We start from the raw sequence: 27,610 nt of genomic DNA on the forward strand, positions 1-27,610 counted from the left end.
TCAGGATATTGACTGATTATACTTCATTACTTTTCTTTTTCCTTCTGTAGGTGAAGATGACTGGATAGAATCCACCACAGTCAGGTTAGAATCTCCGAAAGTGTTGTCTGCGGAGGCCTGACCTGGAGGCACGTGGTGTGCCGCCTTATTTTTCAGAGCCTCCTCGGATCTGTCCACAGCAGCTGGACTGATCTGGTCATTTTTTAAGACACAGCCTGACCCAAAGAGCTCTTCCATGAGGTGGCTCTTCTTCTCTTTGAAGCTCGTGTCTTTGGCTTTCGCTCTGGGGGACTTTCCGAAGGAGGGCTCATACCTGCTCACCAGCTTCCCTGTGTCCTCTGTGCTGCCCTGGTGTCTGCTGGAGCTGTGCCCGCACCGCGTGCTGCCCGTGTCCAAGTGCCCACCCGCCGTAGGCAGCCCCTGGTGCAGGTTTTCGGTGGCCTCGGAGAAGGAGTAGTGCTTCCGCTGTCTGCAGGCCAGCTTGGAGCTGGGAGGAGCGCACTTGCACCTCTCGGGTGTCTGGTCGGCCGTTTGCACGCTGTCCTGCGTCGGCATGCTGTCTTTGAACTTGTCCTTCACCGGCTCACCTCCCGGACTGCTTTCTCTTTCAGGGTGAATTACTGGGATTCTTTTTGTTGGTAATTCTTGTTCTTGCAAAATGGTTTTCTTTTCTTGATCTTCCTTTTTCTCTTTCTGTCTTCCAGTATTCTCCAGAGGCGCTTGTGTTTCCAAATGTTCCTCTTCCTTTGGTAAATCTGTATTGGAAAAGCAGAGAAGGCAGTGCCCTTTAAAATCAGGGGATTCTTTTTTCAAGATGCGCGTTGGTGCACTGACCCTTCCTGACAAGCACACTGGCACCACGGCAGAGGGAAGAAAACAGATCCTACAACACAGAAAGGGGTGTCTTCTATTGACCCTCTTGAAAAGTCTTACTTTCCTATGAGATCCCAAATAAATGGAGATCATGAAACCAAAATAAAAATGATATTCATAGACAAAATTTGCTGACAATTTTACTAACAGATGTTTGACAACACTAGCTGGAAGCGGTGCCAGTTTAGACAAGGAGAACGCTTTTCACACATCCAGTTGACATGTGATTTCCAGTTGGCGGGGGTGTCATTGGTAGAGCTTCACTGGACAGCAACTTGGCAGTGTCCAGTGACATTCCCAGTGCACACACTCATAGGCCTGACCACCTCACTTCTAGGACCAAGCCTACAGAAATGCACAAAAGGAGGTAGCCAGATGTTGACTGCGACACGGTTTACAGACTTGTCAGAGGAGTGGTGGTTAATCAAGCCTGTCATGTGTCTGTGGATTCTGGGCTACTGTGAAGAATGAGGCGGTGATGTGAGCTGACAGGGAAAGTGGTTCCCACGCCACAGTGCGAGCACCGCAGGGCAGTGTGTTTATCTTTTTCTCCTGGGTGCTGGGTGTTGCACCCAGGGCTCCCTGCATACTCAGCACCGCTGGCCTGGGGCTGGGTCTTTCGCATTTGTTCACTGCTCCCTTCCCAGTGGCTGGACCAGTGCCAGGCGCATACTATAGGCCCAAATAGAATTAGTCATTTGAATGAATAAACTTTCTAGGACAATATGAATTACACATATAAATTTAAAAAATAAAAGCAAGACGTTAGTAGAGCAGTGACCACAGTGAAAGTGCAGATGACGATCAGTGTCCACCACACTGCAGACAGGGACTGACAAACTGTGTGATTTAAACCTTCTTTAGCCCCACAACTAAGGTGTGGGCCTTGCAGGGTCTGTGGAGTGCCTGATGTGTTGAGCAAGGGCTCTCCACTCTGAGGGAGCCCCAAGTGGTCTCTGCAAATAGTTCACTGTTCTTTCCCCAGAAATTATTTTTGCCCAGCCTTGCAGAATTTTCAGCCAGATAGCATGTTAGCAGTGATATAAAGCAAAAGCAAGGGAGTAATGTTTTCAAAATTCAAAAAGAAAATGATCTCCAGCCTGGAATGTTCTTTCCAAGTGATTATTAATCAAATATACTCATGGAGTAATGACATTTCCTGATGAAAGGAACACGTTTACCTTCCACCCACCCATCCTCAAGGAGCTCCTGGAGGCTGGGCTGTGCTCTTTAACACACAGTGGGGCTCACTGAGGAGGAGGAGGACCTGGTTTGAGAAATAGAAGATCTAGTAGAGAAGGTGGTGACAGAAGCCTGCAGGAAATCAAGGAGATCCCAGCCATGCACCCAGAGGCAGAGATAGACCAGGACCCGGCTCCATGCTGTCCCCAGGGCCCAGTGCCAGGTACGTCAGGGTCTTGGCCTGCCTCGTCCATGGCTGAGGAGTGCTGCACTTGCCATTGTCCCCTGCAGCCTGCGGCCTCTCCTTGCACCCCCAGAAGCATTCTCCTTTGGCGGCCTCCTGAAAGCTGGAGGTAAGCTTTGGTGATCTTAAGGCTGGACGCTCTGAGCAGCCCATTCCCCCACCCCTCTGGCCCTTCCCTGTTCAGGTTAGAGGACATCACCCCGTGGCTTTCACCTCACCTGTCCTGGCAGAGGCTCTTCCTCTGATGGCTTTTCTGTCTCCAAGAACAATTCATGCCCTCGCCTGCTTATGGAGCCCCTGTTCATTCTGGGGAGCTGAAGCTGGGGCTCTGTTTAGCTCATCTTTTCCTGGAAATATTGCCCTTTAATCAGCTAGATTGGGACTCAGTTGTTCAAAGCTGAACACTTCTGTTTGGAAGGATATATTGCTATGGGTTGATGATTATATTTCCCCTTATCCACCAATTTCATACGCTGCAGCCCCAACCTCTAGTAGGACTGTATCAGACATGGAGCTCCCTGCCCATCCCTTCCCCCAAGACTGGGGTGTGACACACACCAGGCAGGCACACCTCCATTGAGCTGCATCCCCAGCCCTGAGGGGGCTTTTAGGGAATAATTAAGGTTAAATGAAGTACTAAGGATGGGGCTGGTCTGGTGTTGGGATGATGACCTAAGAAGAAGCCAGGGCCTTGGCGCTCTTCCTGGCCTCCTCCAGTCAGGCGCTGAGCAGAGAACAAATGGAGACGTGGTGAGAAGATGGCTCTGCAGGCCAGGAACCAAGTGGTCAGAACTTTCCGTTTGGACTTCTTAGCCTCAAGAACTATGAGAAATAAATGTCTGTTGTTCAAGCCACCAGTTGATGGTACTTTCTCTGGCAACCCAAGTGGATTAACAGACACACACAGCACAGGGAGCTGAGAGAGATTGCAAGGAAATGACCCAAGATGGCAGTCCTTTGTGGTGGGCGGGCAAGGGCTTAGGTTGTGAAGGGCCCGTGGGGTGTTCTAAGAAGTGCCAATGTTCTCTTTTCTTTCTTTTTTTGGTGCTGTGACCTAAACCCAAGGCCTCGTGGCATACCTTTTACCACCAAGCTATATTCTCTCAACCCTCTTCTACACTTAACCAATGTACTGAGTATAAGGTGCTCCTTGGATTGATTCTGTAAACTCTTTTTGTTGTGTGTGTGCCTCTATACACATCTGTAGTAATTCACAGTTCAAAAACAATCAAGTAAGAATAAAGGAGGGCTGGAGATGTGGCTCAGCGGTAGCGCGCTCGCCTGGCATGCGTGCGGCCCGGGTTCGATCCTCAGCACCACATACCAACAAAGATGTTGTGTCCGCCGAGAACTAAAAAATAAATATTAAAAATTAAAAAAAAAAAAAAAGAATAAAGGAGACTTTTATTTTTAGTACTTGGGATCATCAAACCCAGGGCCTCACATATGGCAAGCAAGTACTCTACCACTAAGCTAGACCCACAGCCCTAAGCAGGACCTGCTAAAGTTGTTAAAATTACCTTCATTTTTCCTCTTAGAATCCTCTTGCTTTGGTAGTTTATTAATATGGTGAGCAATTTCATGATTTATTTCAACTGATTTTTCTTTATGACTGATGTTTCCTGTTGCCATTTTACCCTACAATTTCAAAAAACAACAAAAATACAGTTTTGGGAGTCTAGATAATTTTGAATTGTATTTTATTCTAAAGAATACAAGTACTTTTGTATAGAACAAGTGACTGTTTTGTAGCTTACTGTGCTTTTTATTAAGACATTTTATTAAAATACTGTAAAAGTAACAGAATAAAAAAAATCAACACCCATAAATCAATTGCATTCCTATACACCAATGATGAATTGGCTGAAAGAGAAATTAGAAAAACTACCCCATTCACAATAGCTTCAAAATAATATTATACTAAAAAAATAATAATATTATACTTGGAAATCAATCTAACAAAAGAGGTGAAAGACCTCTACAATGGAAATTACAGAACACTAAAGAAATAAGTTGAAGAAGACCTCCCATAGATGATGGAAAGATCTCCCATGTTCTTGGGTAGGTAGGATTAGTGTAGTCAACATGGCCACACTGGGGCTGGGCTGTGGCTCAGTGGCAGAGCTTGCCTCACACATGGGAGGCACTGGGTTCAATCCTCAGCCCAAAATAAAGACATTGTGTCCATGTATAACATATATATGGTCAAACTACCAAAATCCCTATACAGATTTGATGCAATTCCTATTAAAATTCCAATGATGTTCTCCATAGAAATAGAAAAAGCAGGGCTGGGGCTGTAGCTCAGTGGCAGAGCACTTGCCTTGCATGTGTGAGGCACTGGGTTAGATCCTTAGCACCACATTAAAGAAAAAAAAAAGCAAACAAATAAAATAAGGGCATGCTATCCATCTACAATTATAAAAAAATTAAAAATAGAAAAGCAGTCATAAAATTCATTTGGAAAAATAAAACGGCAGAATAGCCAAAGCAATCCTCAGAGAGAAAAGTGAAAGAGGAGGCATCACAATCTCCCTCACCCTGCACAATACTCAACTCAAAGTGGATCAAGGACCTAGGCGTTAGACCAGAGACCCTAAGCCCCTAGAAGAAAATGTAGCTCCAACTCTCCATCATGTCGACTTAGGAACCAACTTCCTCAACAAGACTTCTAAAATGCAAGAAGTAAAATCAAGAATCAGTGTGCTGGGGTTGTGGCTCAGTGGTAGTACACTTGCCTGGCATGTGTGAGGTACTAGGTTCGATTCTCAGCCTTATGCATGTAAGGCAAGCACTCTACCAACTGAGCTATATCCTAGCCCCTTGGTATATATCTATATAAATAAATGTCCATTGACAACTTAAAAAAAAGAATCAGTAAATGGGATGGTATCAAACTAAAAAAGCTTTTTCACTGCAAAGGAAAGAATCAAGAGCATAAAGAGAGAGCCTACAGAATCGAAGAAAATCTTTGCCACCTGCCATTTAGAGCATTAATCTCCAGGATATATAAAGAACTCAAAAAAACACTAAAAACCAAATCATCTAATCCATAAGGAACTGAACAGTTGCTTAACAGAAGAAATACTAATGGTGAACAGATATATTAAAAAATGTTCAACATCTCTAGAAATTAGAGAAAGGTAAATTAAAACTACACTGAGATTTCATCTCACTCCAGTCAGAACGGCAACAATCAAAAATACAAGTAACAATAAATGTTTCTGAGGATGTGGGTAAAAGGTACACCCAAACATTGCTGGTGGGATTGCAAATTTGTGCAACCGTTTGGAAAGCCATATGGACATTCCTCAGAAAACTTAGAATGGAACCACCATTTGATCCAGTTATACCAATCCGTGGTATATATCTTTGTGTGTGTGTGTGTGTGTGTGTGTGTGTGTGTGTGTTGCTGGGGATTGAACCCAAGGTTTTGTGCATGTAAAGCAAGCTCTATACCAACTGAGCTATATCCCAGCTCCTTGGTGTGTATCTAAAGGAGTTAAAATTAGCATACTGTGGTGATGCAGCCCCATCAATGTTTACAGTAGCTCAGTTTACAATAGCTAGGCTATGGAACCAACCTAGGTGTCCTTCAACAGATGAATGGACAAAGAAAACGTGGTATATATACACATTGGAATGTTACTCAGCCATAAAAAGAATGACATTTTTCTGGTAAATGCATGGATCTGGAGACTATCATGCTAAGTGAAATAAGCCAATTCACCAAAATCCAAAGTTCAAATGTTCTCTCTGATATGTGGATGCTTACACACAATAAGTTGTATGTGGGAAGAACAGAAGTTCATTGGATTAGACAAAGGGGAATTAAGGGAAGGGAAGGGGATGAAAATAGGAAAGACAGTGGAATGAGTCCATCGTAACTTCTATGTTCATATATGAATACATGACCAGTGGAACTCCACATCACGAACAACCACAAGAATGGGAAGTTATGCTCCATGTATGTGTAATATATCAAAATACATTCTACTGTCATGTGTATCTAAAAAGAACTCTTAAAAATTCTAATCCCCAAGTGAGAAAATTAAAAAATATGGAAAAAAAGGATACTGTAATACAAATTTACTGTACCTTAGTTGTCAAAGATGGAACATCTTCTGATTTTTGGGTTTCCTGGTGGCTCATACATGTAAATGACACACTTTTTCTGTCTGCTTGAACTGATTTTGTTGAAGAAACTATAGGATAGGTAAGACACATACTTTACATTTGGAGGCAATATTGATTTAAACATAAAATACCATTGAAATATGCAATGTAATAATAAATCACAGTATATTAGGTATTTTCTAGACATTCAATTGAAGTATAACATTTACTAATTTCCTCTTCTTTTTCCTGCCATTTCGCTCATTTTGTCTTATTTTGGGTGACGGGGGTCACAGGCATCATGGTGTGGAGTGAAAACAGGTCGGTGCTGGGGTAAGAGAGCACGCTGGCCTGGGGGGAGGGGTTCAGAACCGAGTGGCCCAGCCCCTGCAGCCTCCTGCCGCAGGGCCTGTGCGCGGGTGGACTGCTGGAGTACCTGGACCTAGCGCTTTCTCATCTCCACTCCCTGGCTGTTCATCGTCTTTTCTGGGGGCTGTTACTCTGGATTATAAGCCAGAACAAACAAAGAGAGGCAAGGAAATCGTAGGTGCTGCCTTTGAAAGTAAATATGTAGTTACTTTTTCTACCAAAATAGAGGTGCGTGTTCCTATTGAACCTCTCTTGACCAGAATCTTATGCTGGGAGATGGTGGTGGGAGGGTGAGTATGTACTTTCGTCAAGGAAAAATACTGCTCAGCAATACAAAGGTACAAGCTCATGATAGTAGTGACAACATGGATGAATCTCAGACACGCTATGCTGAACAGGGGAAGCCAGAGTCAGAGGAGAACATGCTCTGAGATTCTACTGTGTGAAATTCTAGAACAGACAAATAGCTATTGTGACAGAGGGAGATGGAAGGTGGCTTGGGCCAGGGGTGGAGAGTGCTGACTGCAGAGGGGCCTGAGGAAGCTTCCTGGGGAGATGGGATCTTGATCAGAGTGTGGCCACCTGGGTACGAGCATCTGCCCAAATGCACTGAGCTGAGAAGCTAAAACAGGTGCATTTTATTGATGTAGAGTATACCTCAATAAAAGTTAATTGTCAGAGACATACACTGACTAACAGATACACGTGGAAAGTTCGGGTTTTGGCAGATTTTGCTTCAAGCGGAAAAGTTATCCTTTTCTTCCACCTTAAGACCTAAAATATACTAAGCTGAAAATGAGAAAACAGGAAGGCATTTTCATTTTTTTTTTTTGTAGCTCAACAATATCACAGTTTTTTTATTCCAAAATCACAAAATGGTTTTCAGTAACTAATAAGATGCTTTTTAAGATGTCCATTATTTGGGGACTGGAATGTGGCTCAGTGATAGAGTACTTGCCTAGTACACACAAGGCCCCAGGTGCAATCCCCAGCAACACACACACACACACACACACACACACACCCATTATTTTGACTAAGTAAATTAGAAAAATATGACTAGATGGTTAAAATATATTTTGAGAAAAGTTTAATAAAGCATACCTTTTGGGTAATCGTCTAATTCATGTAAATTTTTAAGTATTCGATTGGTATAGATGTTTTTAATTTCAAGCTCACGTTCCTTCTCCTAAAAAGAATCACAATACCATTTTTTTCTATGACCCATCTGTTTTTGTAAGAAGATATTTTTAGTTTTAGGTGGACACAAATCCTTTATTTTTATGGGGTGCTGAGGATCGAACCCAGTGTCGCACATGTGCTAGGTAAGTGCTCTACCACTGAGCTACAACCTCAGCCCCAACCATTTGCTTTTATTAACTTTGATTTCTTCTAAAAAATAATGAGGTTTGTATGCTCTGAACAAAATTTATAGGTCCTAGAAGAAACAAATGGGCCATATATCCCATTCTGGACAGCAAAAAGCACTCCTTTTTGACAAAGTGGCGCATTATGGCAATGGGGACCATATTTTTGAAGAACCTTGCAAGTGAACTACTTTCCCTGTCTTCTTTCTGTGCCTGGTCTTGTGTCCTGAAGTTTATTGTTCCTCTGCACTGCCCACTCTACTACACACTGGTCACATATTGTGATTTAAATTGATTAAAATGAGATAAAATCTAAGATTCAATCCTCATAAAATGAGATAAAATCTAAGATTCAATCCTCAGCCACACGATCCCTATTTCAGGTGCTCAGCTGCTTGTGACTCGTGACCACAAGTGAGCTGCAGTGATAGAACAGTCCCATCACCGCAGAAAGTTCCATCAGACGGCTGCGTTGATACAAGGGCAGGGTTGGTGGAGCCTAGAACAAGAACATCAATGTTAAGTTTTAAATCTGAATATTGAAGAGCCGGGCACTCTGTATCTTATTTACAGACAGGTCTCACTGAGTGCTTAGTGCCTCGCTTTTGCTGAGGTTGGCTTTGTACTCCCAATCCTCCTGCCTCAGCCTCCTGAGTTGCTGGGATTACAGGCGTGCATCACCGTGCCCAGCAAGGAGACTGATTTAATTGGAGGAGACTGAGTTAAGTTTTTGTCCATTTGTCCACCTCCATTCCCACTCTAATTTGTAGGAATGGGGTTCATATTTTCTATAACTGAAGAGTAATTCAGTTATAGAAAATAAAGAACATTATATACATCTGTACATCTGAATTGTAGAATACAGGCTTGGTTCTTATTTTATTTTTTTTTTATTTTTATTTATTTATTTTTTTTTAATATTTATTTTTTAGTTCTCGGCGGACACAACATCTTTGTTGGTATGTGGTGCTGAGGATCGAACCCGGGCCGCACGCATGCCAGGCGAGCGCGCTACCGCTGAGCCACATCTCCAGCCCTTGGTTCTTATTTTAAAGATACCTTTTATTTATTTTTTAATATTTATTTTTTGTAGTTGTAGTTAGACACAATAACTTTATTTATTTATATGCTGAGGATCGAACCCAGGGCCTTGCACTGTGAGGTGAGCGCTCTACCACTGAGCTATAACCCCAGCCTCTTGGCTCTTATTTCAATAGTAAAATTAGTTTATTATGAGATGTGCATACATGGATAAAAACATAAGAATACTAATCTATTCTAAAATTTAGGTTTCTAGAAGCAAAAATGCTGCAGTCTTCTCCCTTTTACTTCCTTCTATTTGTAGTGACATTTTGCTCAAATATGGGAAATATTGACAGTTCCGCATGGTAAAAAGCTGATCGAAGATCTTCTGGATATTATGTTGAAGAGGAGGGATACAGTTCAAGGATTTTTAGAATGATTTTTCACTCATTTTGACATTTAGAGGGTCAAACTTTGATTATCTGGAAAATTCACATGCATATCTTGGTTTGGTCTGGCACTCAGGAGTAGTACGTGATTCAGTGGCAGAGAGCAGGAAGGAGCAGGTCAAGGACTGTTTCTGATGTAATCAGTACAGGGATGGTGGGGGTCATTAGGACGCTATATAAAGGACTGTCATTCAGGACTGGAACAGAGGTTCCAGTCAGCTACAGAGCTGGACCAAAAATCTAAAACAACAGGTTTGGTACACAATCCAGAATACTTGGATGGTTGTTCAATTTATTAATTAAGTGAATAAGAAAGAAAACCCACAGTTAGGAATGCTTATGGATTCTTGTGGAATGCCCATAGGAAAGACTACTCACAAGTTCAAAGGATATCAGGTCGAACTTAAAAGGGAAGTTAGGTCATGGTGTGGGACCATGGTAAGGTTCGTGTGGATGGCTTACAAAAATTGGACAGGAAGCAGTGTTTCAGTAGACACCATCCCTTGGCCAGGAGTAAGATGGTAGTCAGCGTGTAAGCTGGGCTGCAGTGCCTCATTTGGGAGCTGAGTAAGGCTGACATCTGTCTTCTTACTTCAGCCCATACTCCCAAAGTGGGCCTAGACTTGGTAGAGGATGACTTTGAAAATGAGTTTCAAGGTACAGAGATAGATATTTCAATCTTTGGGACGGGACCCTCCCAAGCTCAAACAATAATGGCTCATGTTAATGTGGCAGGTGTATTTTCTTAAAGTTGTCATAATAATATTTCTGTTCTCTATGCTGTAACAGAACCTGTGACTCCACAGGAGGTGGAGTCTCCTGCTTTGGGCTGCCTGGCTCGCGGATCGAGGAGGAGATGATGCTGCATGACTGATGGGGCTAGGCCATAGGGGCTACATAGCTGCTGCAGAGCCCTCCCTCCTCCCTCGCTCCTCATCCCTGCCCTTGGAATGCTGCCACCAAGTCAAGGGGAAGCTCACACCACTTGGATAGGCCAAGGGTGGGATTCTGGCCAATAACCCAGCTAAGCCCTCAGCTGTCAGCTGGCACCAACTGCAGCGATGAGTAAGACTGCAGATAATTCCAGCTTCTTTCTATCATCAGAGCTGAGGATGAGAGGGGCAGAGACCAGCGGTCCTAAACTGTAGATTTGTGACCAAAATCAGTGTCATTTCTGAAGTTATTTACGTTTTGGAGTAATTTCAATGCATCATTGTAACAGGAATAGATTCTAAAACATCTGTAAAGTTTCTATTTCTCCCTCCTTGGATTACTACTAGCAATGACCTTGGAGAGGCCTACAGGACAACCTCAGTTTTCCAGTGGATAGCATTGGTGGGAGGTGGGAGTGTATCCTGAATGCAGGAAGAAACCCCAGGTGACAGGCTAGGGGATTAATGAGTGAAGTATGAGAAGTGAGGTATGAATGAATTATTTTAAAATTATTTTGTGCAACATATTCTCTGCGTGTGTTGCTTTTTTCTTTGTGCTACTGGGGACTGAACCCAGGGCCTCACACATCTAGGCAAGCGCTCCCTCACTGAGCTACACCCAGCCCTATTTATTTTCAGAAAGGGCCTCACCAAGTTGCACAGGCTGGCCTTGAATTTATGATCCTCCGCCTCAGAGGGGTCACTGGGAATGTATAGGTTTGTGTTATCAAACCTGGCTTTTATTTTTCTTCCGGGTATTTTTCATCTCTTTGACCTCTGGTTCTTTTTAGGGAGATTTTCTCAATATTGTTAGGTTTGCTTGTTTCCTAGTTCTTCTACTGACTTTTGCATCCAGGCATAGTTGAAGTTTTACTCATCTCCTATTGTTCCATTGTGGGAGCATCATATTTTATGCATATTTTATCATGTTCTCTCCTAGGGTGTTAAACTGGACTCCAGGTCGCGGCCCTGCTTGTTTTCCTATGCTTTCTTTCACGCGCTGGTCCTTCTAGAGATCTGCTGGCCTGAACACAGGCGAGAGTGTGGGCCTGGGTTATCTCATGTCCTGCTGGGCTGTGTGGCTTCTCTAGCTTCTTTCTGAATGGGAAGGAAGGTGCTGACTGACAGGCCTCACTGTGAGGTGACTCCAGCCGTGAAGGACTTCGCTGGGACCCACGTTTCTGCCAGTACCCCATTTCTTGTGAAGCAGTGTACTCCCTCCTCAGCACTCTGCCGCTGGTGACTGCTGCTCCAGGCTGTGCAGGCCGTAGAGGCGGCTGTGCAGGTCACCCACCTGCACGTTCTCACTCTTGTCCTCCTCACCTGCCTGCTGCGAGGCCAGTAGCTCTCAGGACGCCCCACTGCAGGAAGGCTGCTGATGCCCAGGGGCCACCTGAGGGCCTGATGGCAGAGGGGGGGCAGGCAGGCAGTGGACTTTCCCCCCAGAGCCTTGATGAGCTCCACTGAGTCCTTTCATTCACTCTGTGGATTCTGAGTTTGGGGTTTCTTTCCATGTCCTGTTGTCACCTCTTTAGGATTTTAGCTATGTGCATTTTAGGTTGTCATTGTCGGTCTGGTGTCTCCATCAATCTGAAAACACCTGCTTTTTATCATCTTGAAGTTCTTTTTTTTTTTTTTTTTCAAAGAGAGAGTAGGGAGAGAGAGAGAGAGAGAGAGAGAATTTTTAATATTTATTTCTTAGTTCTCGGCGGACACAACATCTTTGTTGGTATGTGGTGCTGAGGATCAAACCCGGGCCGCACGCATGCCAGGCGATCGCGCTACCGCTGAGCCACATCCCCAGCCCCATCTTGAAGTTCTTTGGTGGCTCTGGTACAATCATGGTATCCTTTTTGGGGTGAATTACTATTTTAAAAATAAATTTTCTGTTATTTCCATAGAGCTTTTGGCAGGAAGGGACAAACAGCAGCCTTTTTTTATTTTTTATTTTTGTAGTTGTCAATGGACTTTTATTTTTTTACTTTTTTTTTAAAGAGAGAGAGACAGAGAATTTTTTTTTAATATTTATTTTTTAGTTTTCGCGGACACAACATCTTTATTTGTATGTGGTGCTGAGGATTGAACCCCGGGCCGCACGCATGCCAGGCGAGCGCACTACCGTTTGAACCACATCCCCAGTCCTGGACCTTTATTTTTATTTATGTCTATGCAGTGCTGAGAATTGAACCCAGTGCCTCACACATGCTAGGCAGGCGCTCCACCACCAGCCCCAGCCCCAGCCCCGCAGCCTTTTTGTTCTAACCATTTTTTACCCATTCTGTAGGTACATAAATATAATTTTCTTACTTTTTTTTTCCTTTTGAAAACTTTTTTTTTGTGTGTGTGTGTGGTGCTGGGGATTGAACCCAGGCCTTGTGCATGTGAAGCAAGCACTCTACCAACTGAGGTGTATCCCCAGCCCTGAAAACTTTTTATTATGAGAATGTCACAAATATGAAATATAGTGAGAGCAGTTCAGTGGCTCCGCAAACTCCTGTCCTCGTGTCAGTAGTGAGCAACCCACTGCCTCTTGCCCACCACACCACTCTTCCTGACCCCATGACCTGCCCTGAGTTATTTAAGCAAACCCTAGGTATTGGAATTTAATCTGTCAATATTTCAGCATCTATTGAAGAGCATGTCTTTTAAAACCTGATCATAGTATCATTCCACCCTCCAAAATCAATAGTAAACCTTAATATCATCCGATATCCACTTGGTTTCACATTTTTCCTACCATCCCATTATATTTTTTTCTATAGTACATTATAATTACCTATTTGTACATGCACATAACTTGGTGGATTTCACTCCCTACGAACCCCCCTTCCCCTCCCCTTTTCTCTCCCTCTGGTTCCCTTACTCTCCTCCACTGGTTTCCCTTCTGTTTCTCTTCCACTTTAATGTGAGGGTCTTTTTAGGGCACAGCCTTTTCTTGGTGAAGCGCTCTGGGATATCAGTCTGAGGTAAATTGTTGGATATATTTCCAGTTGGGTTTTGTAGTAGTTTCCCTGCTGGTTCTTTGGTGATGATTAGTGTTCTTTGATATAGTATCTATTGCATCAGAACTTGAGGATCCCACTTTCCCTGTAGGTCTGGAGTAGGGTCCTTCTAGAGGGCTGGGTATTTTGCTGAACATAGCAGGGGTTTTACGGTACACCTTCTATTATTGCTCATCTAGACTTGACAACTGTGTGTGTTCTGAAAAGGTGTGGGAGTGAGTGAGACTGAGGAACCTTGTAGGTGTGGTGTCCTTGGTCTTTTGTGTGATTTTGCTCTGCTGTTACTGTACGAGTAGGTGTCCATGAGTGGAACCTGAGGCCCCTCCCTAGCCATTTATTCTTTGGGACTGGCCGTCAGATAAGGGCTTTTCTCTCCTCTATTCTTTCTGTTAAACTATTGCTGAAGTTTGACAGGGTTGAACTGCATGTGGAGCAAGGCTGCTGTTTCTTAGTTGAGCTGGGTGTGTAGCTCAGAGTATCTACCCTGTGAACTCACAGTACCACACCAGATTCCCAGCATCTTGCAGAAAATGGTGGAGATAACAGTAACAACAGCAGTGAATAATAGACAACATCAAAAAAACTACCATGGGCCTACTCTGACATTTATGACTAATATAACCACAAAAATAGGAATCGTGGGGTCAACAACTAACACCACCAGCAGCAACAAACAACTGAGAGCTAGATAAATGGCATTGAAGTTTAACACCAGGTTTCAACTATGACAGCCACAGCACTAATAACTGCAGTGGCATGAATGGTGGGGGCAGAAATTATATGAACTAAATAGTTCTAAAACTGGTAAAAATAGAGTTCATTAAGAAAATGGGATAGAAAGGCAAAAGAAAGTTTTGAATATTCAAAAGATGAAAAGAGAGAAAGAAAGAAAGAAGAAGGGAGGTAGCAAATGAAGGCCATAAAGACGGAGAACAAATAAGAGAAATGGGGAGGAGAAGGAGGAAAATGAATTTGCTAGTTGGAGGGAAAAGAGGAGAAAAAGAGTAGTAAGAGAAACAAACAAACAAAACAAAAAATAAACACTCTGACCCTCAAAAAACAAACCAAAGTAAAATAACAAAAGGATAATAAAAAAACAAAGATGAAGACAGAAACAACTGTGTGTATATATATATATATATATATATATATATATATATATATAAATATGCATATACATGAACCAATTAGAAATACAAGAATAATACAAAAAATATTAAAAATATTTTAGCTGCAGATGGACACAAATCAAGGTGTTGTGTCCATATGGTACTGAGGATGGAACTCAGTGCCTCGCACATGTAAGGCAAGTGCTCCCCTGCTGAGGCACAACCCTAGCCCAACAAATTTTTTTTTTTTTTAAGAGAGAGAGGGATAGAAGAGAGAGACCAACAATAAAAAAAAAAAAGAGAGAGAGAGAGAGGGATAGAAGAGAGAGAGAGAGAAAAAAAATTTTAATATTTATTTTTCAGTTTTCGGTGGACACATCTTTATTTTATTTTTATGTGATGCTGAGGATCGAACCCAGCGCCCCGTGCATGCCAGGTAAGTACGTTACCGCTTGAGCCACATCCCCAGCCCCCAACAAAAATTTTTTAAAGAAAATTGAAAGTGGGCTGGGGTTGTGGCTCAGTGGTAGAGCGCTTGCCTAGCATGCATGAGGCCCTGGAGTCGATCCTTAGCACCACATATAAATAAATAAATAAGATAAAATAAAATAAAGGTATTGTGTCCATCTACAATAAAAATTATTAAAAAAAAAGTGTTGTCTCCACTGAGGTAGCTGAAAGCATGGACAGTGGTGGGTATTCAAAGTCTATGCCAGAGTCTCTTCTTGGGCTGTGCACCCCTTAGAGCAAGAGCTGGGATTGGCAAACCTTTCCTTCTCTTGTGTCACTAGCCAAGCTGCCAATGGGGTGTCTGGGTTCGAAGCTGGTTGGGATGGCTCTCAGCTTCCCTTATCACCAGTGCAAAGCAGGATGGAAGGGCCATGGCTGTTCATTGGAGTTTTGTCTGGACAGACTAGATTGATGCACTTCCAGGGCGGGGCCTATACAGAGTTCTAAATGGGAAGTTCTTGTGGATGGGATCTGGCTCTGATTAGAATTTTGGAACTTTGTCAGGTGAGAGAGAGGAAGAGTTCAATATAGGAAAGGTCAAAAATAGTTAACCTTAGTTAATTTAGTTTACCTTTTCTTGTTTTGTGTTTTCTTTCTTACATCCCCAAATCCTAGTTCTCAATGATACCAACATAATTCATCATGCTCCATAGGGATTAATACTACATTCTCAAAATAACAATATCAACACTATCACTACTAAAAACAGTGATTTTTTTTGACCTTACAGTGCATCTCAGTGTATTTAATTGCATGCAATAAATCACATACAATATATAATACAGTGTTTGGTTGTAATATAATACAATTCATGTATGTATGTGATACAGTATACATACAATAAATGAAATCACTTGGAATTGTTTTTCTCCATGACATTATGCCATCAAAGGAATATAAATTTGAGTTCATTTTATTTTTTCATCTTACTTTGGATTTGGGGGATAGGTTTTTAGTTTTTTTTTAACATTCAGTTCTGGTTTATAATTTTGCAAAATATTAGTATGGTTGTAAAGTCAAATTTACCAAAAATATATTAAAGAAATCTAGATTCTATGACTGTTTCTTCTATCCCATTCTTTTTCTCCTTAAAATATAAGCAAATAGGGCTGGGGATGTGGCTCAAGCGGTAGCGTGCTCGCCTGGCATGCGTGCGGCCCGGGTTCGATCCTCAGCACCACATACCAACAAGGATGTTGTGTCCGCCGAGAACCAAAAAATAAATATTAAAATTCTCTCTCTCTCTCTCTCTCTCTCCACTCTCACTCTCTCTTTTAAAAAAAAATATAAGCAAATATATGGGAAATCTGTATTGCCTCCCCTTTCTAAAGTGGTAGCTGTTTTAGTCAGCATTTTTTGCTTCTGTGACTAAAAGACCCAACAAGAACAATTTTAGAGGAGGAAAAGTTTATTTTGGGGACCATGTCTTTAGAGGTCCCAGTCCACAGATAGCAGGCTCTATTCCTTGGGACTTGAGGGAACATTGTAGCAGAAGAGTGTGGTGGAGGGCGTGGCTTATGTGATGATCAGACAGTCTCCACTTACCAGATACAAAATATACACCCACCCCAGTGCCCACCTCCTCCAGTCACACCCAACACGCCTTCAATTATCCCTCAGTTAATCCAGCAGAGGCTTAATGCAGGAGAATTGGGTTTGGACTCTCATAACCCAATCACGTCTCCTCTAAACCTTGTGTTGTTTCACATAAAAGCTTTTGGGGGACACCTCAAATCCAAGCCATCACATTTTACCTCCAAAAGCTCGTGACCTTCTTACAATGCAAAATACGTTTAGTCCATTCCAAGATCCCCAAACAGTTCCAAGATTGCCCCAAAATTCAAGTCCAGAGTTTCCTCGGGACTAAGGGCAAACTCAGCTGTGAGTTCTGTAAAAATCAAAAACAATTTACAAGTATCCAGTTATGAAGATTCAGAGTAAACATTTCCATTCAGAAAAATGGGGGCATAGAAAGAAGGATGCTGAGATCAAAACAGAGCAAAACCCAGCTGGGCAGACAAGTCCTGTAGCTCACTGGCATCTGGAGCTCATGGCATCATGATGTTCTGTCCAAAGGGCTCGTATAGATCTGTCCCTGTGGCCTTGTTGGTTGCAGCCCACTTGGCCTCTATGTTGGCTTGTCTCTGCCCAATTGCTGTAGCTTTCCTAGGATGATGTCCTACATTACTGGCATTTCTTAATTTTGGGGTCTCCATTGCAACTTCAGCTTCCTCTTCACATCTCCATGGACTGCCCTCTCAGGGGGTACCTGCAGGGACTCTGACCCTGCTGCACTTTGCCTGACTTCCCAGGACTTCCTTTGAAATCATGGTGGAAGCCCCCAGCACCCTTCATTCCTGCAGAACTAGTACCACATGGTTTATGTCAAGGTCCCCTGCCATCTCCAGCAGTAGCCAAGCTTCCAGGGATACTAGCTGCAGCAGCCTCTGAGTGCCTGGGTAGCTGAGCATGTTGAAAAAACTTCATAGGTCCCCTTGTGTGAGAAGGGTACCCTACTGGTCTCTTTTCAAGAAAATGTTCACCTTTACTCCCTTGAGTTTGAGATGGGTATGGTCTTGCCAGCTCCTGAGATAGCCTCAAGCCATCTTTCTTATTGCCTCTGGGCAAAGACTTTAGAATTTCTTTAGTGGCAATAATGTCTTTAATAATTCATTTTCCTTAGCCCCAGTTTTATTCCCACCTTTGAAGTCCAAGTTTTTCAAGTCTTTCTACACCTGAATAACACAATAAACTTGGTTAAAAGCCACCAGCATCATGCTATGTTGCCTAGAAATTTCTCCTTCCAGATTAAGAAGTCCATTACTTCAAAATCAGCCTCACAGAAAGTCTCAGGATATGGGAAAAATGCAGACAACATCTCAGCCAGAACATAACATGAATGGCCTCTAGTCCAATTTCCAATAAAGTCCTCCTTGTCTGAACCTTCTGGAGCCCTGTTTTCACTGTCTGTAGTCTTATTGACATTCTGGTCTTCTGAGCTCCCACCAGAATCTGCTATTAAGCTCAATTTACAACAATCTAAAGCATTTCCAGTTGAATGACTAAGCATCTCAAAATTCCTCCTGCAAATTCCATAAAGCCCCAAAAGCTTCTGAACCACATGATCAGATTAGTCACTGCATCAACCCCACTTCTGGTACAATTTCTGTTTTAGTCAATTTTTCACTGCTGTGACTAACAGACCAAGAACAATTTTAAAGGAGGAAAAGTTTATTTGGGGGCTCATAGTTTCAGAGGTCTCAGTTCATAAGATAATCAGCTCCATTGATCTGGGCCTGAGGTGAGGCAGAACATCATGGCAGAAGAGTGTGGTGGAGGAAAGCAGCTCAGGACACGGCAATCAGAAAGCAGAGAGATCCCTTGCCAGATAAAAAATATATGCCCCAAAGGCATGCATGCCCCTATTGACCCACCTCCTCCCGACACACCTTGCCTACTTTCTGTTACCAACAGTTAATCCCATAATGGGATTATTAACTGATTAGGTTAAGAGTCTCATAACCCAATAATTTCTCCTCTAAATCATCTTGCATTGTCTCACACATGAGTTTTTTGGGGACACCTCACATCCAAACCATAATGGTAGCATATTGCAACTTTCCTCCTTTTTTTACTTACCCATATACCCTAGAGATTACTTCATAACAGTACATAAAGATTCTTTTTTTTTTTTTTTTTTTTGGCAGTGCTGGGGATCAAACCTAGGACCTTGGGCATTCTAGGCAAGTGCTTACCACTGAGCTACATTCCCAAATCTCTTCCTTTTCACAGATGCATTGAAATATATTATGCAGGATACATTTACTTTCCTTTTTAAATATTAATTTGGATCTTATTATATAGAATTTTGTGGTTTTCTTTTCACTAAGCATCTCAGTAAGTACTAAGCATTTCTCCTGTCAGAAAGGGTTTTTAGTGCACAGTATTTATATTCATATAGCTGTATAAGAAAGCACGCAATTTATTTAAAAATCCCCTGATTATGTCTCCACATGTATGTTTGCCTTGACCAGTGGGTCCTGAAGCCTCTCTGTCAGACTTCTAAGCTGGTTGTTTCAGCCATGTCCATTTTCTGGCACATTCTTTCTTAAGTTTCCTGAAACTACAGAGAGGAAAAAAAAAAAAAAAAAAGAGCAGAAAAACTCTTCTCTACTTTACAAAGGAGAATTTATGTCTACAAGCCCTCTTCCTTCCCTGTCTCTGGGTGTTCCCACCTAAGGCTCCCAGGAAGTCAAAATTCCCTACTTGCCTATAAAGGCCAAACATCCTTGTCCCAAAGAGTGAAGCTTAACTTTTATTAGTGGAGGTTCAAAATAGGTATTTCTTCCTTGTCTTCTCTAGCTTTTCCAAATCATTGGACATTTTAGAAATCTTGAAGACAGAGGGATAGCAAACTGTAAAAAGAAATATTTTAAAAATTCTTGAGGCTAGCCGCAGATGTAGTTTAGTGGTAGAGCACTTGACTAGCATGTGTGAGGCCCTGTGTTTGATCCCCAGCACAGGAAAAAAAATTTTTTTTTTAAATCTTATTTTTAAAGCATTGTGTAGACTTCAAAAGATAGTTTTGCAAAGGTCTTTTCAAGTGAGACCTTAAATAAATTTATGGACCATTAACATGTACCCTTAATACTATGATATTATAAGTTATTTTTTTTAAATTTAAAGACTTATTTTGAACTACATTAAAATGTTAACAAAATGCAATAATATTACTTAATGTGATGAAATGAAAATGATAATAAGAAGTCTTATGAGTGAATGGAACAGGACTTTAATTTTTCTAATTGCAGTACATATTCACCAGGATGTGAGCTCATTCTAACAGCTGTAGATCTGTCTGACCAAGATCTTAAGGCTGAGCGCAATGGTGCACATCTGTAATACTTCATGAGTATGATTGTGAGTTCAGAGCCAGACTCAGCAACTTAGGGAGGCCCTGTCTCTAAATAAAATATTAAAAAATAGTTGGAGATATGGCTCAATCCCTGGTACCAAAAAAAAAAAAAAGAAAGAAAGAAAGAAAGAAAGAAAGATCTTAGGAAACACATGATATTAAACAATCTGAAGGCATAATAGATACAAATGGCTCTGATATTTGGGGACACAGAATTTCACAGTGTTCTAATGTGTTGTTTTGAAAGACATACCTTGAGTTTTTGCTGCAGGCGTTTGACTTCCATCTGCAGAGTCTTTGTGGCTGCAAAAGCGGCTAAAGTCTTCCGATTTTCGATAGCCAGCTGCCGATTGAAGGTTCGATTGTTCAACCTCAGCTGTTTTTCCAAGCTCTGAAAGCAGTATATATTTCAACTATTCTGTAACCAATTTGGCATTATGAAAAACTTCAATTACAAAGGAACTAAGTACATTTATGAGAAGTTGCAAATTTTTAATACAATTTAGCAAATGGCTTGCTTAGCAGGCACAGATTAAAACCAATTAACACCCCGGCCCTCCTCCAAATTCTCAGATCTCATTTCTAGAGAATAAATATCATGCTTTGAGTTCTATGTCCCAGTGTTTTTTTTTTTTTTTTTTTTTTAAATCATTCTGGAATTTGGCAAAAATTTGGACATATCCTGAAAAATCAATAAATATCATGTCATACTTTAGATATAAACCTAAGCAGTGCTGCCTAACTGAACTACTCTGCCAACTCTGCATGGGGTCCTCTTTCAGAACCTCTCTACCCTTCTTACAGGGGGATCAGCTCAGCACAGACTGTCGGTCTCAGCCATTTGCAGATGCTACAAGGTGTAAGGGGGACTCACCGTGTGTCCACACAGATGGATAACAGCAAGGTAACCTGGTCACCATCTACGCGTGGATTTACGGGCTTCCTGCCACTGTTTTACTAGAGAACTGTTCTGAACTTTTGATAGAAGGCTTGGCTGAAGGGCTTTTTCTTTTTTACATGAAATGGGGTCCTCCCATTATGACAATGATACTTTTACATTAAAGAAGAGTGGAAAACAGAAAGCTCAAAAGATGAAATCACACTAAAAATCTCACTCTCTAAAATACTCATAGTTAAAAAATACCTACCTACATGTTTTGATTCACAGAAATTTCTCCTCCACTAAATGCCCTGTGACCAAACCAAAATTTCCCACATTATCATGTGCTTCTGATAGCCAAGAAGTAGCTAATTCTGAAGTTTGCTTTGCTTTTGTCTATAGGTATAAAAATAAACGACTTAAAACGTTTATATATAAAATACGTAGATAAGATAAAAATACATTTACTTTTACATGAAAGACATATGCTAAGATGGATCTAATATTAGCCAAAAGGCAAAATATATGACTTTGGTATACAATAGTGAAACAGAGGTTTCTCACTAGTTATTATACCTCGTACATCAATTTTATTGAGACAATTCTCTTTGTAAGTAGAGAATTTTCAAAAGGAAGAAATAACTGAGATTAAAAAAAACATGGATGGAATGAATTTGATATTTACTTACTTCAAGATCATGGAAAATGTTTGTCTCTTGCCATCAAATATCAAAGAATTAAACAGTAAATGAATTCCACTTATGTCCATAGAAACCCAAACTTCCTTCAATGCAATATGGCAGGACACTTCTCTACACGATCAGGGCCCTCTCCCAACTCTTTCCTTCTAATGTACCCAGGCTTCTGACAACTTAGGGCTGTTGAAGAAGTCAATTCACTCATCAGTTATTTTAATTCCTTCTTCTTTCCTGTTCCAGGGAGAATTCTGGGAAAAGTTCCTATTTAAAAAAACAACTAAAAATGTCTATTTGGTAATGATGGGCCAAACTGATGAGGGAGAAGACAAGAAAATGGGCTGAATGGGTGCCACATTCAGATTTTGGTGGGGCAGGCTTTTAATAACAGTTCATAAAGGGCTGATTTGAAAGGGAGGTTTTGCACAAGGCGGGTTAGCCTTTCCACACTCGCCAGGTCTTCCTCCTGCCTGGGGGCAGCCTGGTTTTCAGTTATATCGTCTAGCTCCAGAGTGAACTCGCGTTCCCTGCAATGGGGCAGCAGACCTCTCCAGTCGGAGCTTTTCCTGTTTCTCTTTAAGCCTCTCCCTTGCCCTGGCCTCCACCAGTCACCATCTGCAGCATGCCAAGCTGAGCAGTTGGTGATGCTCTGAAACAGGGGCCAACGTGATCAATGGGTGCTCTTTGTATTAATTGTGAGGACTTAACATTTCTAGGTTTCTGAAATACCGACCTGTATTTTTTTGTCATTTGCCTCCATTTTTGTCGTAAGAGCAGATAATCTTTGAGTCAGTTCTTCCCTTTCTGCAAGATTTCTGTCTTCGGAAAGTTTCTGTAGAGCCTGCAAGGTATCTCTGGTCTTTAATAACTCACCATCCGTTTCTCTGAGTTTCCTGGATACAGCTCTTTCCTTCTCCTGGGATTTCCTAAGTAATTGCCTTAAATTTCTTACTTCATTCTGGTGTTTGATTGTGAGTTGAGGCAGATTGTTTTGTGAATTCTCATATTTTCGTATAGCTTTCAAGTGCCTAAGCTGAAGTTGTTTCAAAAAATGATTTTCTATAATGATGGCTTCCAATTTCCGATGCATATCAGCTAATTCATTTTTTAGCTCTTTAATCTTGTGAAGCCTGGCTGAGAGTATTCGATGGGCAATGGCATCTCTTCTCTGGCCAATCATATTGACTTGAGAATTAAAAACAGATGAATTGTGCTTTTTTTCGACTGAGATTTCTTTCCGGCCTGTGTAAGCAGATAATCCAGTTTATTACTAGTAATATATGTAGATATGCAAATATATACATATGTGTACCCCCCACAATATACATGCATAAACATAAGCATAACTAGAAGGGGAAAGAGCTAATATCTAATAAATATATATGCTTTTAGGCTATGTATTTGTGTGTGTGTGTGTGTGTGTGTGTGTGTATCATTAATGCCAGCAGCTCAGGAGGCTGAGGCAGGAGGATCACAAGTTCAAAGCCAGCCTCAGCAAATGTGAGGTGCTGCGCAACTCAGTGAGACCATGTCTCTAAATAAAATACAATAGGACTGGGGATGTGGCTCAGTGGCTGAGTGTCCCTGGCACCTCCTCCTGCCAAATCATTAATGCAATTTTGTCCCAAGTCCTTTTTATTTTTTATTTGGAGACAGAGTCTCACTGAGTTGCTCAGCACTGTGGTGAGAACCCACAGTCTACATGCCCATGCTTCTGCCCCAGGGGCACGTGGACTTGTACGCTATATGTGTATGCGTCCAAGTGCCCCTGTATATGTAAATATGTTTGCATTTGTCTACCTGTAAACATATTCATATTCTGAAGAAGGGAAATTGGCAATGGATTCTAAAATCTAAAATAACCTGGTCCTCATTCTGGAGAGGGTCATGGAGTCCTAACCTGAAGCTATTGGCACACACAGGGACACACTGAGACATGGGTACTGTGTTTGGCCTGGGTGGCGGGACGGACAGTTCTGCCCGTGACGGAAGTCAACTGGCAGACACAAAGCCTGCTTTCTGAGGAGATTCATAGCAATCACAGCATTGATATCCCATCAATAACTGATGGACTGTCTGCAGCAGTGCCTTTGAGGCACCTGTTTTCTCACTGGGAAGCGGCTGTGGGGGAATATTCGAGTGTTTTGGAGTCGGTTTAGAGCACATTAAAAAGTAGAAAAGAGCACAGGCACCCTCTGGGACCTGCTAGGAGGATGGTGTCTGTGCCTGGGTGGAGGCCACGTGCTTTGGTACCCTGGGCAGAGACAAGGGGAGTCCCAGACAAGGCAGTGTGGATCAGGCTGGATTAAAACAGGGATGGACGGGGCAACACATCCTGTGCCATTGCCAGCATGACCACACTTGCCCCCAGCTTGTCATGTCTTCCAGTTCTTGGGCAGCGAGGGGAATCCCTGAGACGAGGAGGAGGGCAGTGCACTCCGTGGGCATGGGGGTTCTGCCTCCTTCCACGCCACCTTGATGACTGGAGGGTAGAAGAAGAATGTGAGAGGGCCTGGGGACTGCGGCCCAGGCCCCAGGAGTCAAGGTGTGCACAGAGGTGTGGGTGCTCTGAAGAGGGAGGTGAGGGACGGAGACGGCAGACCAGAGGCCCTGCCTTCCCCATGTGCTCCTGTCTGTCAGCGGCCCTCAGGTACCACTCGAATTTGGTGGTATACAGCAAGTTCACACTGTATATACATGGCACACACTTGTTGACTACAGAGGTTATGGAAAACTGGAATAGGATTTAATCCTTAATGGTTTTATATCGAATTATTATTAACTACACATAATAAGAATGGTTTGATATATAGTTTTGTTTGATTTTGTGGTGCTGAGGTTTGAACCCACAGCCTTGTACACAAGAGGCAAGCACTCTACCAACTGAGCTATATCCCTAGCCCAGTTTCTTTTGAAGACTTTTTTTTTTTTTTTTTTTTTTTAGTTGTAGATGGGTACAATACTTTTATTTATTTATGTGGTGCTGAGGATAGAACCCATGCCTCATGCATGTGAGACCAGCTCTCTACCGCTGAGCCACACTCCAGCCCTGATATATAGTTTTGATCCTATTTCACACAATGAGGCACATTGAACCAAATATACTACTCTTAGGATAACTAATTCTTAATCTGATGAGCTAAAACACTCACTCACATTAACTTAATGCACAAAAATACATACATTAGCCCAAAGGCACTTCACGTTACTTACAATGGGCTCCAACACCTTGCCCCCAAGCTCCCTCTCTGTTCTTGCTGGCGTCTTTCCCAAGCCCCTTCCTTGGGTCGCCTGGCCCAGCCCCTCTTTGTAAAGTGCTGCTGTCCTCCTGTACTCTGTGGAGCCACTCTTTTGTCTTCCTTGGTCCCTCTCCCTTTCGTCACACTGTCCCCCTGCAGCCCCATGGTCCCCACACCTTTGCTGTTCTGGTATCCTGAATCACATTCCCATTCTCCTGGGCTGGCTGGGGCCTTATTTAGGCTCTTCTCTCCCTCTTCCTGATCTACACTATATTTCCCCTTACAAAAGGATGGGTCCACTTCCTCCGTGGACCAGGGATGCAGAGGTTCAAAGGGAGGGCCTGTCCCTGTCGTTCTCTGCAGTTCTGTGTTCAGTCTGAGAGAGGGTGTCTTTCCCGCAGATCGTGGTCTTCCCCTCTGCCTGGCCAAGGACCACAGCAAAGGGGTCTTGAGCAACTTATTGCAGTAGCCCCTTTTGTGGCATACCAATGGTTTGAATGACAATCACACATTTTGGCACTGTCTTGACAAGGACGTATATCAAAGGAAGCAATTTTCTAATTAACAGAATATGCTAATTGAATATATTTTGAAAGTACATTTTTCTACAAAAGAAGGAAACAGTTTTTGAATAGCAAACTGTGGAAATATGTTTCTTGCTATTACAATGATTTAAGTAAATCTCTAGTGTTTGACCAAAGCAAAAAATCCTACAAACTGAAATCCTCGCTTCATTCTCAAGATTTTATCTCAGAAATGGTCTTTATGCCATGAAATCTGCTTTTCTCAATTTTCTTATTTGGGAATTGAAACTACTCTCTAATGTTACTGTTCTTTAGTGAATCCTGGTCTATATTGATGATTCTAATCCTATGTTACCACCCCTCAAGACTCAGAGATCTACTTTTAATATCAGAAAACTTAAAAGACACTGAAAATTCACTGGGGAAGAGACCACATTGACTAATAACACATTAAGCCTCTCTTTGCTTTCGGTTAGAATTGTATCACCCTAGAGTGGAACAAATTACTTGCTATTTAAGTTACTTCAGCAAACACTTGTAAAACACAAGCTGTATGGGAACAGAAAAATAAAAGAAACCACCAAAAAATAATTTATCACTCTGACAAAACTTTGAGTTACAATTAGTGTTTCAGGTTCTTTATATACTGGTGCAAGGGTCCTCAAGATGCACACAAGATTTGTTTAAAAATAATAACTGAATATCAAATAAACATGCAATGATGTCCAAGTAAGAGTCAATCTTTTGCTCTTCTGGATAATGGAATTTACGACTCTAGTCTCCTGAGAAGTGACTGAATTAATTTGGGTTGCTTTCAGTTTATGAATTGGTATCTTGAGCATAATGTACTCAATATATATTTGTAGACTAAATAAACAAGAAGTCAGTTTCAAAAAGCTAAATTATAAGGTGAAGTTTCTTATAGAAATAGTCTTATGGACACCAACTGCATTCTTAAATAGTTCCTTAAAAGCTTAGAATTTATGTAAAATATAATGTATATATCTAGGATCCCTTATCATAAGCCCTTGAGACAGGCTGTTTTAGATTTTTTTTTTTTTTTTTTTTGAGACAGGGTCTCACTGTGTTGGCACGGGTTGGTCCCTAACTCCTGGGCTTGCTCTATCTATCTTATTTTTTGGTACTAGGGCTTGAACCCAAGTGTGCTCTACCACTGAGCTATATCATCAATCCTTTTTTATTTTTTATTTTGAGACAGGGTCTTGCTAAACTGTTGAGGCTGGCCTCAAACTTGCTATCCTTCTGCCTCAGCCTCCTGAGTGGCTGGGATTACAGACAACTGCCACCATGCTTAGCTCAAACAATATTTTTATGGCAAAATATATAACTATTCACTAAATAAGATAAATGAAGATCACTTTCATGTAAATTCAAATCAATTTTTTTCCAAATAAATATTTTTTCTAGAGGTTGGGTTTTTAGAGATTTGAAATTTCAGATGTGGATAAGGGTTGTATAACGGCAGGACCCAGCAGGTGTTCTGTTGTGCTCTCTTCCAAATGCCATTGCAGACTTCTTGGACAGAGCCACACCATGAGAGGGAAGCAGACTTTTCCTCTTCTGCCCAGAGCCTTGTGATGGGCCTTGAAGGCCCATTCCCTCATCTTAGAAAGGGACTTTTAACCTCTTGGGTGTCTGGAGAAACCCTTCTCCCTATAAAAGACAACAAATGCCCGAAGATTAAAAAAAAAAATTATTGAAGAATCTCTGCTCTGTAGCTAGGAAGAAGGATGATTTTTATTTGGAGACAGGGTCTCCAGTCTGGAGGTCCCAGAAGTGGCTCAGAGGATCCTGGACACACCTGGTCATAGCAGCTGGGGAGGAAAGGCCCTGGGTAAGCGAGGCAGGGACAGGTGAGCCCCCCAAGGGCAGGCTCTCAAGCATGTCCAGCTGTTGGCCAGGGTGCACTGATGGCCAGAGTGACAAAGTCCCAGCTGCTCCTACAGGAGGAATGCAAGCTGGGACAGGGATGCAGGAGGGAGGGGTCAGTCACAAGGCTGACTCCAACCGGGACAGGCAGGAGTTGGTGGAGTTGGTAGTTATTAACAACAGCCTTTTGAACCTTTCTGGTTCAGAAGATGGCTTCGCCAATGTGCCTCACCAGTCTTGGCGACCGTCCTCTTGGGGTGTTGAGACAGGCATTTGTATTTCATTGGCAGT

At 42.1% G+C, this 27,610-nt stretch overlaps 1 protein-coding gene across 1 annotated transcript; it reads right to left on the bottom strand.

Moving 5' to 3' along the window:
* Lca5l (lebercilin LCA5 like) lies at positions 1 to 27,610 on the bottom strand. Its single transcript, XM_077795549.1, has 7 exons — positions 27,552 to 27,610; positions 22,400 to 22,908; positions 20,345 to 20,482; positions 7,889 to 7,973; positions 6,398 to 6,504; positions 3,820 to 3,937; positions 1 to 755 (listed from the first exon to the last, which is right to left on the bottom strand). The coding sequence occupies exons 1-7, from the start codon at positions 27,601 to 27,603 to the stop codon at positions 1 to 3; spliced, it is 1,764 nt and encodes a 587-aa protein (XP_077651675.1). The 5' UTR covers positions 27,604 to 27,610.

Source organism: Urocitellus parryii, chromosome 2 (assembly GCF_045843805.1).
Source record: "Urocitellus parryii isolate mUroPar1 chromosome 2, mUroPar1.hap1, whole genome shotgun sequence".
In the NCBI taxonomy this organism is placed as follows: Eukaryota; Metazoa; Chordata; class Mammalia; order Rodentia; family Sciuridae; genus Urocitellus; species Urocitellus parryii.